Below are 12,484 nucleotides of genomic sequence, written 5' to 3' on the forward strand. Positions count from 1 at the left end.
AAGTTCACATACAAGATTATGTTCAGCCCTGTGCTAGGTATTGGATTTGAACCACTCAGTATGAACCCTCTCTGATCTTTCTACCCACAGCTGTTTGATGCTATGTGGCTCTTATGTTTAAAGAATCCCTCTGTTAATTGTAGGTTTTAACACAGATGTCAGAATAATCAGGGGTTTAGAAGTAAGTCAAGACTAAACAGCAGTCTTTTGACTTAGTACTTCTCATCCTTTTTTAGTCAGACTACTTTCAGATGTAGAATTAAATTACGAATGTACTTTGTCATCCTCACAAACCAAACGAGTAATGTAATGCCTCCATCTCACCAGACATGACCATGGAGGAGGTAAGAGAGTATGAGCGCGCCACACAGGAAGCCACCAACCTAAAGATTGGCTCCTTCCCCCCTGCCATCTCCATCTCCGAGACCCCCCTGCCATCCAGCACCCGCAGTGGCCCGAACAGCGCCCCATCCACTCCCCTCTCCACCGAAGCCCCCGAGTTTCTGTCAGTGCCAAAGGAGCGTCCCAGGAAGAAGTCTGCTCCGGAGACCTTGACCCTGCCGGATCCAGGCCGCAGGGATTCAGTCTTCAAACTGCCCAGCTTTTTCTCCTGGAACTCCAGCCCGCAGCCAGAATGAGAGCGGGGCTGTGCCACTGGTGAACGCCCTCGACCTGTGGATCAGTGGAGGATGCCTGCCCAGCACATCCCACAATACCCCCTCAGCCAGCTGAAGTGAAGGAGACTTTTCACTGTCGTAGTGATCCCAGCCCCCTCAGCAGACTCGCCGGTGTTACAGCAAAGCCAACAGCTTTCAGGCTACAGACAGGCAGCCTGATCACCACAGCAAAAAGTCCTGTGAGGTCTAAAGGTATAGTGCGTCCCACTGAGAGTCTAACAAAAAGCAGCTGGAGGCTACTCATTCTTCTCTCCTCCTCAGATACAGCCAGCCAGCACCATGCACCAGGCAGTGTGGAGTCCAATTAGAGTGAGTGTAGCATACATTCCTGAAAATGTTTTATCCCATGGAACATAACCTTGTTTTCATCCAAGCTCGGGGTGTGTTGACAAGGTATGTTGAGATTCAGTCACTGCACATAAACATTACATGTACAAAATTTGTTTTTGTCTTTTTTTTTTTCCCAGTTTACCTTTTAAACATCGGAGACTCTGGCTTTGTGAACTGGACCTTGTGGTTTGACAAATCTATTTATGTGGTGGGGACTTTATTTCGGACAGATTCTTTTCGGCCACTGTATCAGTTGAGTATTAAGGTTTTCACAGTAAGGTGTAAGGTGATTGTGTATTCTTGTATATACAGTACATTAAATAACCAGTAAAATGTCAGTACTTCAAAAAGAATATATCCAGTGATGCTGCTGCTATGAAATGGTTTGTGCATTTTAAAGGACAGGACTATCTTCGGGTCTCTATCCTCTTTAAGTGTTTATTTATTATAGTGAACTCTGTCGGCCATAATGTCTGTAAATGACTCATGTAATGATGCATGGTTTTGACTGTAGAGGCTGCTTTTAAATATTTGTGAATGAAATGTTTTCTTTGTCATCTCGGCCTCATACTTGATGTTGTGTTTTAACTGTTGAGTTTTTACAGACTGGTCATGTGGTTTGTGGTTTGTATGTCGTTATGCTGTGTAATTCGTATCAGCTCTATTCATTTTTAGTCATACCATTGATGGGTTTTGTATTCAGTGAATTGAATTAAATTGCGTACCGTTGCATCCATAATTGTGTAAGGTGTCTGTGTTAATATCATTTGTTTGAATGGATTTTTGATCATCGGGCCTGCCAGTGACAATAAAGGCAAAGAAGAAGTGTAGGTTTTGTGTCGCATTGGCGAGGTCCCCCAACAGCAACAGAGCAAACTGTTATGAACCGCAGCCCCTAAGCCGAAGAATGCCGAGGAGACCGCTTCGGCTTAGAGGCTTCAGCGTTCTCTGGATTCATTCATAGGCCACACTCAGACAGTAGACTGTGTGTTTGGATATTATAAAATGCTGAAAATGCTTGTATCTGTACTTGTTTATACATCTGACCCCATTTCTAACTGCTAAAATATATCATTTAAAATTTAGATTTTCTGCTTATTTGCACGTTTTCAGAATAAAAGCAGCATTTCTACAAATGTACATTCAAACATCAAATAAAAACATTTGGCTGAGTCATCCTTTAAAAAAAAACTTAAAACTTTTATTTTAAAAATAATGACCTGAAGGTTACATTGTTGGACAGACATGTCAGCACGAACACGATCGCTTCTAAGAGTTTAACTCTTTATTAATTAGCAGTGCATTTGGCCTGTACTCCAGAGAATACTGCTTTGTCTACCACAACACATAATATAGTGTTAAATATTCATGTTTTAAAATTGCATGACACCAACACACAACCCCAAATCATACAGTAATTTGCTGAACACTCTTCTCCAAATTGAACGACTGAACACCGTTAAATTTGGAAAGGAGAGCTTGAGTCATCGATGGCAAAGTCAGAGCTTAAAATGTGCAAAGTTCAGCATGAACAAAACCTATTATAGCATTTACTGTATATTTAAAGCACAAACCTTAAAAAACCAGGATAAAATATTAAATATATCTTAAAAAAACAATGAATGCTTGTACAACACAAGATGTAAAGACAGCCCAAAAACAAGGAAGGTGACACAATAAAACCATCGACCCAGTTTTTATATTTGTTAAGTGCATAGAAAAAGGCGCAAGTGTATTCCTGATGTGCGTGATTATACAGTGATTCTTTTTCTCCCTTCTTTATCTTTCCTCTAGATCTTTGGTGAGGTCTTTTGTTCTCTGTTTCTCCTTCAGATTATGCATGACATTGAGGAAAAATTCATACCAAAAAAAGGTGAAGCCTGTTGACAGCGCAGCCTTCACAAGGCTGGGTGAGAGGCCTTTAAAGAAGCCTCGGACGCCCTCCTCTTTGGCTATTTGAACCATGCAGTCCACCAAGCCTTTGTAACTCCGCACCTGAACACAAGACACAACAGAATAATTAGATATCAGACCCAAAATATCTGCTCCAAAAATGTGAGACATGTTGTAGAAGAGCTTACCTGTCCAAACTGAGCTCTAGCTGCCTCGAAGCCCCCGACCTGCAGCCTCTTCTTGAAGAGGTCAAAGGGGTATGTGATTGTTTTGCTGATCATTCCCGCTCCACTGCCACAGACCAGGCTTCTCAGGTTTCCTTGAACGGGGGACATAAGAAGCCAAAACATTTTAAACTGTGAATACTGTGCACGTGTGCTCTTAATGTGCAGGAGCTACACAGACCTCCAGAGTTTCCAGTTTTAGGCGGTGGAGCCAACAGCTTTTTAAAGACGTTGTAGAAGAAGAACTGAAGCCCAGCGTAAGGAAACACCGCCATGAGTGTTGGAGACAGGCCACGGTAAAAAGTCAGGACTCCCTCTGAGCGGCACATTGTAAACACAGCCTGTCGCAGGTTCCTGTACACCTGAGAAGACAAATGAAGCATAAAACAGGGTTTGGTAATAGGTTTCATACCACCCCAACACATCCAAGGTGCCTTGCATTTTTTTTTTGTTTTTTTAATGACTATTGCCATAATAAATAATCTTGACTACTATCATATATAACTTTCTGACAGCTGCAGTACATCAGCAGTGGCATGTCCTACCTTGGGTTCTCCCTGAGCTGCAAAGCGCGTCCGTAGTGTGTCCAGAGGCTGGCAGAACACTGTAGCAGAGCAAGCAGCCAAGCCGCCACATACAAAGTGAACTCCAGCCGTCTGGCTGTCATACGGTGTCGACTTATGAACCACCTCAGTCAGAAACTCAAAACTGGCAAACTGCAAAACATGCATGAATCTTGTGAAATAAAGGTGATTGTGTTTTTAGTTTAGCTTTGAGAAGCTTGTTTGTATGAGCATGGAGGCTCTACCTGGACCGCCCCATAGCAGATGGAGAGGAGCTGTGCCGGGATGTGGCCCTTCCAGAAAGCAGAGAGCCCCTCCTCTGAATGAATGCGGCGAGTTGCCTGAAACAATCCCCAGTACTTCCCCTCCGGCCTCTGTGAAGATACTCGCTCAATCTGCAGCTGATGGGGGAGAGAATTGGCCGATATGCAAGTCTGATTTATCTGAACATAAAACACATGAGTCCTAACTACTGCACAGCCACATCGTTACCTGAAATCTGATTTTAAGGACGTCAAACGGGCTGACGAGGGCTCGGGTGACCATCCCAGCGGCTGACCCAGCCAGAGCTGCTTCCTCTGGGGAGAGAGCCGCACCCTGAGCGCCGGGGTCGTATCCCACCATGTCTCCACAACCTCAGGTTCCCGTTAACACTGCAGACAGATATAACTGATCACAGGCGTGACACAATATGTTATCAGTTACATTAATTTGTGTGTTTTTGTATGAGTCTGTGCAAAGTTAGCAGCACATCATTCTTGGAGGACAGAACAACGTTGTAGATACCGTATGCTGCAGCTGAAGTAGCAGCTTGTACAGCATGTACAGGACATGCAGTGGGACCTTGACATAAGCTATAAAAACAGAGTAGCTGTTTACTTTGTACAGAGGCTCAGCGCTGAGGCAGTGACACAGGCGAACAAGCCCCTACCTTGCAGTAAAAGTCCGTCATAAACAAAACTACACAACAGGGCTGAACACGCACAAGAACAATCCAACATTATCAGGAAAGGAGCAGACTCCCATGGCATGTCATGGACCGGTGTTAGTACTTCCGGGTTAGATAGAGAGCAACAACTGCTCCCGTCAAAGAAGAAATAGCTCTACAAGATGTTTAACTGCATCGCCACCAACGGTCTGTTTATATTCACAGCATACCCACCTTCTGTTTAATTTTAAACTCTTGTTTTGAGTGTCATCCTCAGATGGATTAGTGTCACGTTGTGTCTGATTTGACGCTTGTAGGGTTGAATAATCATCAATAAACGCTGCCACCTTGTGGTCACGGTGCTTAACTACACCCGTGTCAACCCCAAATGGAATAATAGTGATTTACTTTTTAAGTCAAGACATTTGCCGAATTGGTTTAGCTGAAAAACTTTATGGTAAACCAACTATTTAATTCCGGTCTCTTAATGAATGCTTCTGATATTTCGTCAGTAATGGAAATCTCAAAATCAAAATGTTACTCAGGGTCAACCTTGAAACAACCACATCGTCCTTGTTGTTTATCTTTGTTACAATTAAATATGTGTGATGTAAGATACAAATAAATCACCAAAGGAAAACAACGTACTGAAAATGTACCTACAGTGAAGAGCCCCGTGTACGCTTTCAAAATAAAACCTCCAAAATCAAACATGGTGTAGTTACATTCTGCGACCACTGAGTGGCAGTGTATACTCATAATCATAAACCCGTGTCAGCTACAATAGTGTACTATCATACTATCGTTTCCCAATTATACGTTTAGTTCGAGACAGATGTGTGAATTAGCGCCGTGAATACGGGAATAGGGACGTTGCGGACGTAAACACACGTAAACGGCCCTCTTTTCTTGCGTGGTTACGTAGTTTTCAGTGGCAGGGATTCATCTTGGCGTGAGAGTCCAGCTTTGAGGGGCTGTGTCGGGTAGCGTCCACATCCACCGGAGTGAGACCAGAGTAGATGTGAAGAATTGGCATTAAACAGGCGAGTCACTGATTTTATATGTGTTTTCTACTCATTCGATGTGTAGTTTTCCCGTGTCCTTGTTTCGGCGAGGGGCTGTAATAGGACTGGTATACAGCTAGACGCTAAGTCGTATTAACATTAGGTTTTTACAAGGCACACAAGCCAGCTAATTCATTATTATTTAATGTTATGTATCTATTAGTGTGTTTACAGCAGTTTAAATAAAATAAATTAATATATTTGTGCGACGTTTACTCTCATTAACCCTACGAGAACCCAAAATAACGCATTCGAAGTTGACGTTTAGCTAACGTTAACGCCTGTAGTTAGCTTAAGTTAACTACTTGTAAGGGTTATGTGGCAAACATATTAGAGTTTAATATATCCTTGATTAAAAGCATATTTTGTTCATGTGTTGAGGGTTAAATCTATTGATTGGGGGTGTTGACTGACCTTTTAGTTGAGCCGAGTTTGCCCATGTAATCCCTCCTATCCCTCAGTGAATGAGCTGTGGGAGCAGCCAGTTTGATGACAGTACAGGATTTTTTGGTTATTGTTGTCCCACAAACTGTCCTCTGCTCTCTGTCTGTAATGTATTTTGTGCTCAGGCTCGAAGTGGAACCTTAATCTGTGTTTGGGAAATCTTTCATTTAGTTTAGAAACACCTGTCAGATGTGTGACTATTGTAAAATGCTAAAAGTAAAAGGTGTTGTCTGATCTTCACAGCTTGTCAGCTCTCAGGTGTAATTTGGGTGCAGCGGTCTATAATGGAAAACTCCACTGAAGACTACAGGATCCAGTCATTTGACCAGGACACACAGGTGTTGCTGAAAACAGCCTTGAAAGGTCAGCATTTTATTGTACGGTTGTCTGCATCTGCTGTGTAGATGATAAACATCTCAAACAGTCCTTGTGTGAATACATTTTTGTTTTTTTCAGATCCAAGTGCAGTGAACCTAGAGAAAGTTTCCAACATCATCGTGGATCAGTCTTTGAAGGACCAAGTGTTCAGCAAAGAGGCCGGACGCATCTGCTACACCATTGTGCAGGTCCATACTGTCTGCGGTTTGAGGGGATGGTTGTCCATTACCGTTTAACCATAGCTGTTGCCCATGTTAGTTTGTTTACTGCAGTTCACTAACTAAGACACTGAGTGCCATCGAGGTAGAGGGATTTAAGACACTAAAACAAGACTTAAACATCTGATTGAGTCTCTTTAAACAAATTCTTAATCCTCTCACCTTAACAATGCGTAATTGATGGTTCACAGTCGTGCAGTGGGAGGCTCTTAAGCCAGCTTACCTGCACCACTGTGTTTCCTGTCCTCTTGTCCATGCTTCACCTTCCATTATCTGACTTGACACTCTTTGTCCTTCTCTTTCTCTTGGTCACGTTGTGCAGGCTGAGGCCAAGCAGAGCAACGGTAACGTGTTCAGGAGAAACTTGTTGAACCGACTCCAACAGGAGTTCAAGGACCGTGAGGAGACCAGGGTGCGCTCACTGCAGGAGTGGGTGTGCTACGTCACGTTCATCTGCAACATCTTTGATTACCTCAAAGTAAGAAGAGCCAGAGATAGCTTACAGAGCCTGTGTGAGATGATGTGTGTGTACTTTCCATTAGCTGTCACCTTGTGATGTCTTTGATTTCATTTGGTGTTCAACGTAGTGGTTTTAAATTTCCTAAAACTTCTTACAACCACGAACACTGTACACATGCTTCATCAGTGCTTCTTCTGTTTACACCTCGCTTAGAGAGTGTTTAATATGTCAGTGGTGGGCCCCAGTGCGCCTTCACATCAACAGGAGCTTGACTCAGGTTACATCCTTTACAATGGCCTGTTGTTTAGCCTGGGCAGTTTTATGATGACAGACTATGCTTATTCTTCACTTGTGTGGGAAATGAACTTACAGACAAGGACTCAATGCAGTTGCCTCAGTGAGAGTTTAACTGCTCTTTTTAGTGTTATTAACAGTCAGCAGGTGTAAACGCTCTTTGTACGTCATGACATTTAGGTGAACAACATGCCGATGGTGGCCCTGGTCCATCCTGTGTATGACTGTCTGATAAGGCTGGCCCAACCAGATGCTCTGATGAATGAGGAGGAGGTGAGGAAGAGTGTGTGGTTATTTCTCCTTTTATTAAACATTTCATTTGGCAAATGGTAATTGTGTGTATCCTCGAGGTCTAACAAAACATATTGAATGTTTCCTACTTCATCAAAACTCTAAAAAGTATTTTTTTTTCTTAGAAGTTTGAGTCCAGCTTGCAGTCTTCTTCTTCCCAGCCTTTGTTGGCACATCACAGCATTTCTTGGCGCACTACTGCCTCCTGTAGCTCAGTGGAGTAGTGTCACGGGGTCCCACACCGCAAGGTGTGAGCTTTAGTGTAAATCCATCAATATTAAAATGTGGGGTACAAGTCTTCCTTAGTACGCCAAACATATTTTATCATCTTGTTTTCCTCAGGCTGGTGTGTCAGGCTTTCCTTTCTTATATACAAGTCAGTTGATTAGTCGTGTGACTGATAGATCTCCAAGAACACAAAACATTATCAACGTCCAAAAATACCATTTGCCAGACGCCATGATTTTAATGGATACAAAAATTACAGGACAGAAATATTGTGAAATATTGTACTTTGTTCCACATTGTGTTGTAAATAGTTACGAATGTGTATACAAGCATCATAAGGAAAATTAATTTTGTAGCAAACATTCTTTGTGAGGAATTTTTAAGTGTCACATCACATTAAAAGTCATCAAATTTAAAGAGAGAGTACACTTTAAGAAACCACACTTTATAGAGTTCTGAGGTGTCTCCTCCACCTCCCCCTGCAGGTGGACTGCCTGGTGCTGCAGCTGCATCGCATCGGAGATCAGCTGGAGAAGATGAACAGCCAGCGGATGGACGAGCTGTTCTTCCTGCTGCGGGACGGCTTCCTGCTGCAGGAGGGCCTTACGTCTATGGCCCGTTTGCTGCTGTTGGAGATCCTGGAGTTCAGGGCTGGAGGTTGGATGCTCAGCAGCACCGCCCACAAGTACTATTACAGTGAAATTGCAGATTAGGGCGACTGCAAAGGACGAGGGTGCCGAGCAGCTTTTTTGCAGCTGCGTTAGGGAAACCTTCAAGCGCCTCAGACACCTCTGCTTAGTCGCCACCGAGTGTAAAACCAGCAGTTTCATGACAGACAGCGACATCTTCCAGGTAATCAGCGGAGGGTTTGTGGAGATAGCGGCTCATAAAATGTAAAAAGACTTTGATTTTGCTGGATTATACCCTGCGTTTGATAATATTACTGAGACATGGTGCCGTGGATGTGGAATAGTGCAATAGTTCACAAGGAGCTGAGGTTACGTCAACGAGGTTTAGCCACATTCAGGTACTCTTTGTTTCAAAGGAGTTTGTTTTGAGGTTTGATTACTGATAGAGAAACCGAAGCTTTTTTTTTTTTTTTTAAACTTTCTGGCATTCCTGTTTTGAGAAAACATTTAAACTTATTTTTACCAAATCTAAAGAAGTTGGAAAAGACATTCCAGTCAGATGCAAGCTAATTTGGTCTTTGCTTTATTTTTCAATTGTTGTGTGATCATTGTTTTAATGAATAGAAAAGAAATATTTTACCTAGTTAAATCTTTTAGTGTAAAATAGAATTTTACGAAAGGTTTGAATTGAAGTTGAGAGAAATTTTCCGCTTAATTTCTCCTGTAGGATTCCAATGTTACTGTTTCTTTGCCACTTGGTTTGTAAGGCTCAGATGAAACACTGTCTTAATTCAGGGATTTTCTTTCCTTTCTTCCTTTTTTTGCTACCATTCTACTTATGAATAAAAGACCAAGAGATTGGTTACATTTCATATTTAAATAGTTTTTACATATTAATAGCTCAGACTTGGTTTAAGTTTTGTTCGTTAAACAAGTCGTGCCAATGTAACATGCAGAGGATCATCCAGTGCAGCTGACTTGACAGAGCCTAAACTCTTCAGTTGTAGTCGAGGTGCTAGAGGAGCTGATATTTTCCTCCCTTCACATATACACAGGTCATATCAGTATAAAATTAGAAGGATCTTTGGCTTTTAAATTCAGGTTACACCAGCACTGGTGACACTATGTAGGTGTACATATTACGTTGGGAGTCTGTTGTTACCTTTGTTTATAGTACTCACTGACGGCTCTAGGGTCTTTAACCATAGCTGTGCCTTGGAATCAAACAGACACAAGCATAGGACAAATGTCATGTGGTTAAAATATTACACCTCTATTTGAAATGTCATGATTTTGAAAACCTGTAAAATGTAAATAAGCAAAGCTTAATATAAAATGTACTTTCACAGCAGTCAGACAAATCAACCAAACATGATAAATTATTATTTTTATTTTAAAAAGCTAACACTCTGAAAAGCTATGAGAATTATTAATTGTTGAAAACCCAGCCATGGTGGGGTTTTAAGAAATTTTGTATAATTTCCAAATTCCTTTTTTTTTTCTAGTAGTGTTTGAAGGTTTACATGTAAACTTCAGTGTTTCTCACAACATTCAGACCAGAAACAAAGAGGTTAAACGATGTATTAAACTGATCCTGAAGAGTTAAAAAGACTTAATGCAATTAGAAAATGCCAAGTTTGAATACTGTAGACAATTAAAGTCCTGTAATGGCAGGGCACAGACTTGACTGTAATATACATTTCTATATTTTAATACGGTGTTACAACATTTTTACATCACTCAGTTCCATTTTTTATGGTTGGGTTCTACATTTAATGCAAATTTATTTGTTCTAATAAATCTCTGGAAGTTTTTCCTTAATTTGGTTCAGTGTGTTTATTGTGTTTCAACTGACAATACAACTGAGCTTCACTGTTCACTGTATGATACAATTTCTCAAGGCAAAAACTGACAGCCATGTTCATTCAGTTCATACATATTTCACTTTGTACAGCATAGTCCTTCCACCATAGGATTTTCATGGTGTTTACTATTTACAGCAGCACTTTGAGCGACACAACGTGTCACTGAATCTTCCATGGCCAACACAACGTCTGCCCCCTCTGTCTATTTGAAGAGACGTTTGAATTGACAGGGTTGCAGTTCAGAGAAGTTTCATTCTACCACCAGCGGTAGTGGGCAAAGGCTCTGTTGGCTTCTGCCATCTTGTGCAGCTCGTATTTCTTCTTGATAACGTTGCCCTCCTTGATGGCGGCTGCCATCAGTTCCTGGGAAAGTTTTTCATACATGTGCGTGCGTCTGTGTTTGTTATCCCTGCACTCTGTGATCATCCATTTCATGGCGAGGAATCGACGTCGGTTGTCCGTAAGAGGGATGGGCACCTGGGAGGAGAGTACAGTAAAGACTTCTTTATGTTCATGCTTTGTTGTCACACTTTTTTTCTGTAGAACAAAATAAAGTGATCTATCACTAACCTGATAGGACTTTCCACCTTTCTGTATGCTGGCCAGCCCAACCACAGGCTTACAGTTCTCCAGAGCCTGGTGAAAGATGGCGTAGGGGTTACACTCGATCTCTTCCTTCTTCTCTGCTGACGCTTTGTGGTATTTCTCCACCTGTTTCCTCTTTATGTTCTCCAGGGTCTGGGAAAAGACAAATGGCTGCAGTTAATGCAGTATAAGGCAAATCTTTGAGCCTCACTTTAGAGACTATGGACAGTGTTTGCCAAACATCTGTGTTTTCTTACTTGTGTCATGATCTCTCTGGCCAAAATCTTGTTTCCGTCTTGCATCATCATGTTGATGAATTTACTGAAAAGCAAAGACAAAATTGATCAGGTTCAACTAAGCAGGTGCCATGAGTAATAGCCTTGCTGCAGTGACCTGAGATGGTTGTTTTACCTGAGGACCGGGTCATTGAAAACAGAGCTGGTGACTCCGCTGGCTGCTGCCTTGATGGGTCTGAGCGCCTTGAGCTGCCGCTGCTCCTTCTCCTCCGCAGTCAGCTCTGCCTCTGATCTACTGTACACCTCCTTCCTGATCTCTGGCTCCAGATAGTATGGGTTATACCTGCTCCATCTCACCAGGAACACTCTGCAGATGAAAGTAAAAAGTGCAGATGTTTTTTGATCCGACTGAATCCTGGAGCAATTAGTCAATTGGCAAAAAAAAGAGTATTTTGGAAATTGAATAGCTGATTAACTCAGTTTTTAAGCAAAAGTAACAAAGCTGCACTTCTCAGATGTGGAGGTTTTTTGGTTTTCTTTATTCTCTTTGACAGTAAAGTCAACAAGTTATTTATTTATTTATTTTACTCTTAACTTGATGTTTAATGGTATCACGTACAAATTCCAAACAATTTTATTTTTACATGCTTCAAGGAGCTTTGAAACAATTCAAGTCTATTAACTAATTATTAATTCACAAAAAATGAATTTCACTAAAATGTGAAAATATGTGATTTTATACACTTTATAAAGCAAATTGAGCAAAAGATCGACATTATTGCAGCAATAATGTAAATAGTTTTCTGCAGCAGCGGCTGACAAAATGTTATAAAAATTACATAGAACCACGTAGCGTTTAGTTACATTAATGTTTTGATTCCGAATGACAGGAATAAAACATCCACAACACAGTAATATTAAACACTTAGTTAATGGTTTATATCTTAAAGAAAGTCATAATTACCTTGGTGTCCAGGTTTTTAATAATCCTGACAGAGAGGCAGCCATGTTCCCAATGTGAGTGTCACTTAGGACCCCGGCTTAGTATCTCCTGCAGATGCCTTCCAAAAATAAATAAATAAAATATAAATTAAAAAATAAAGAAGTTGCGGGCAGATTTTAATCCCAAAACCAAGACGATTTTTTAACCAAATCAAATTTTAGATAACTGTATATT

General features: G+C 41.3%; 4 protein-coding genes across 8 annotated transcripts in view; 2 read left to right on the plus strand and 2 right to left on the minus strand.

Moving 5' to 3' along the window:
• pitpnc1a (phosphatidylinositol transfer protein cytoplasmic 1a) overlaps positions 1 to 1,979 on the plus strand; it is a 36,761-nt gene extending 34,782 nt beyond the window's left edge. For all 3 annotated transcript variants that reach the window (XM_041062799.1, XM_041062801.1, XM_041062800.1), the window contains exon 9: positions 328 to 1,979. In XM_041062799.1, the coding sequence (XP_040918733.1) occupies positions 328 to 638 (311 nt within the window). In that variant the 3' untranslated portion in view covers positions 639 to 1,979. The remainder of the gene's footprint in view (positions 1 to 327) is intronic.
• A 207-nt stretch (positions 1,980 to 2,186) lies between these two features.
• slc25a19 (solute carrier family 25 member 19) lies at positions 2,187 to 4,925 on the minus strand. 3 transcript variants are annotated; one of them, XM_041062924.1, is made up of 7 exons: positions 4,850 to 4,925; positions 4,180 to 4,340; positions 3,933 to 4,088; positions 3,670 to 3,840; positions 3,306 to 3,486; positions 3,089 to 3,219; positions 2,187 to 3,002 (listed from the first exon to the last, which is right to left on the minus strand). In XM_041062924.1, exons 2-7 carry the CDS (start codon positions 4,309 to 4,311, stop codon positions 2,787 to 2,789), a joined length of 987 nt encoding a protein of 328 aa, XP_040918858.1. In that variant the 5' UTR covers positions 4,312 to 4,340; positions 4,850 to 4,925; the 3' UTR covers positions 2,187 to 2,786. The 3 variants fall into 3 exon arrangements, with proteins under 3 accessions (XP_040918858.1, XP_040918859.1, XP_040918860.1); XM_041062925.1 differs by lacking the exon at positions 4,850 to 4,925 and adding an exon at positions 4,619 to 4,739; XM_041062926.1 differs by lacking the exon at positions 4,850 to 4,925 and adding an exon at positions 4,474 to 4,596.
• Positions 4,926 to 5,427: 502 nt separating this feature from the next.
• Positions 5,428 to 10,003, plus strand: mif4gdb (MIF4G domain containing b). Its single transcript, XM_041063306.1, has 6 exons — positions 5,428 to 5,658; positions 6,367 to 6,486; positions 6,580 to 6,689; positions 7,042 to 7,197; positions 7,654 to 7,746; positions 8,478 to 10,003. Exons 2-6 carry the CDS (start codon positions 6,408 to 6,410, stop codon positions 8,703 to 8,705), a joined length of 666 nt encoding a protein of 221 aa, XP_040919240.1. The 5' UTR covers positions 5,428 to 5,658; positions 6,367 to 6,407; the 3' UTR covers positions 8,706 to 10,003.
• Positions 10,004 to 10,042: 39 nt separating this feature from the next.
• mrps7 (mitochondrial ribosomal protein S7) lies at positions 10,043 to 12,336 on the minus strand. The gene is made up of 5 exons (XM_041063305.1): positions 12,272 to 12,336; positions 11,483 to 11,674; positions 11,329 to 11,392; positions 11,057 to 11,224; positions 10,043 to 10,963 (listed from the first exon to the last, which is right to left on the minus strand). The coding sequence occupies exons 1-5, from the start codon at positions 12,313 to 12,315 to the stop codon at positions 10,742 to 10,744; spliced, it is 690 nt and encodes a 229-aa protein (XP_040919239.1). The 5' UTR covers positions 12,316 to 12,336; the 3' UTR covers positions 10,043 to 10,741.
• Between the last annotated feature and the right edge of the window lie 148 nt (positions 12,337 to 12,484).

The sequence above is a fragment of the Toxotes jaculatrix genome, chromosome 18 (genome assembly GCF_017976425.1).
Source record: "Toxotes jaculatrix isolate fToxJac2 chromosome 18, fToxJac2.pri, whole genome shotgun sequence".
NCBI classification, from domain to species: domain Eukaryota; kingdom Metazoa; phylum Chordata; class Actinopteri; family Toxotidae; genus Toxotes; species Toxotes jaculatrix.

Excerpts from the sequence above, each read along its gene's own strand:
- mif4gdb (XM_041063306.1), top strand. The coding sequence starts at position 6,408 with ATGGAAAACTCCACTGAAGACTACAGGATCCAGTCATTTGACCAGGAC. Across the intron at positions 7,198-7,653 it reads ACATCTTTGATTACCTCAAA|GTGAACAACATGCCGATGGT; the intron begins GTAAGAAGAGCC and ends CATGACATTTAG. Across the intron at positions 7,747-8,477 it reads CTCTGATGAATGAGGAGGAG|GTGGACTGCCTGGTGCTGCA; the intron begins GTGAGGAAGAGT and ends CTCCCCCTGCAG.
- slc25a19 (XM_041062924.1), bottom strand. The coding sequence starts at position 4,311 with ATGGTGGGATACGACCCCGGCGCTCAGGGTGCGGCTCTCTCCCCAGAG. Across the intron at positions 4,089-4,179 it reads TCCTTAAAATCAGATTTCAG|CTGCAGATTGAGCGAGTATC; the intron begins GTAACGATGTGG and ends CTCCCCCATCAG. Across the intron at positions 3,220-3,305 it reads TAAAACTGGAAACTCTGGAG|GAAACCTGAGAAGCCTGGTC; the intron begins GTCTGTGTAGCT and ends CCCCCGTTCAAG.
- mrps7 (XM_041063305.1), bottom strand. The coding sequence starts at position 12,315 with ATGGCTGCCTCTCTGTCAGGATTATTAAAAACCTGGACACCAAG. Across the intron at positions 11,675-12,271 it reads TTAAAAACCTGGACACCAAG|AGTGTTCCTGGTGAGATGGA; the intron begins GTAATTATGACT and ends TTTCATCTGCAG. Across the intron at positions 10,964-11,056 it reads AAGGTGGAAAGTCCTATCAG|GTGCCCATCCCTCTTACGGA; the intron begins GTTAGTGATAGA and ends CTCTCCTCCCAG.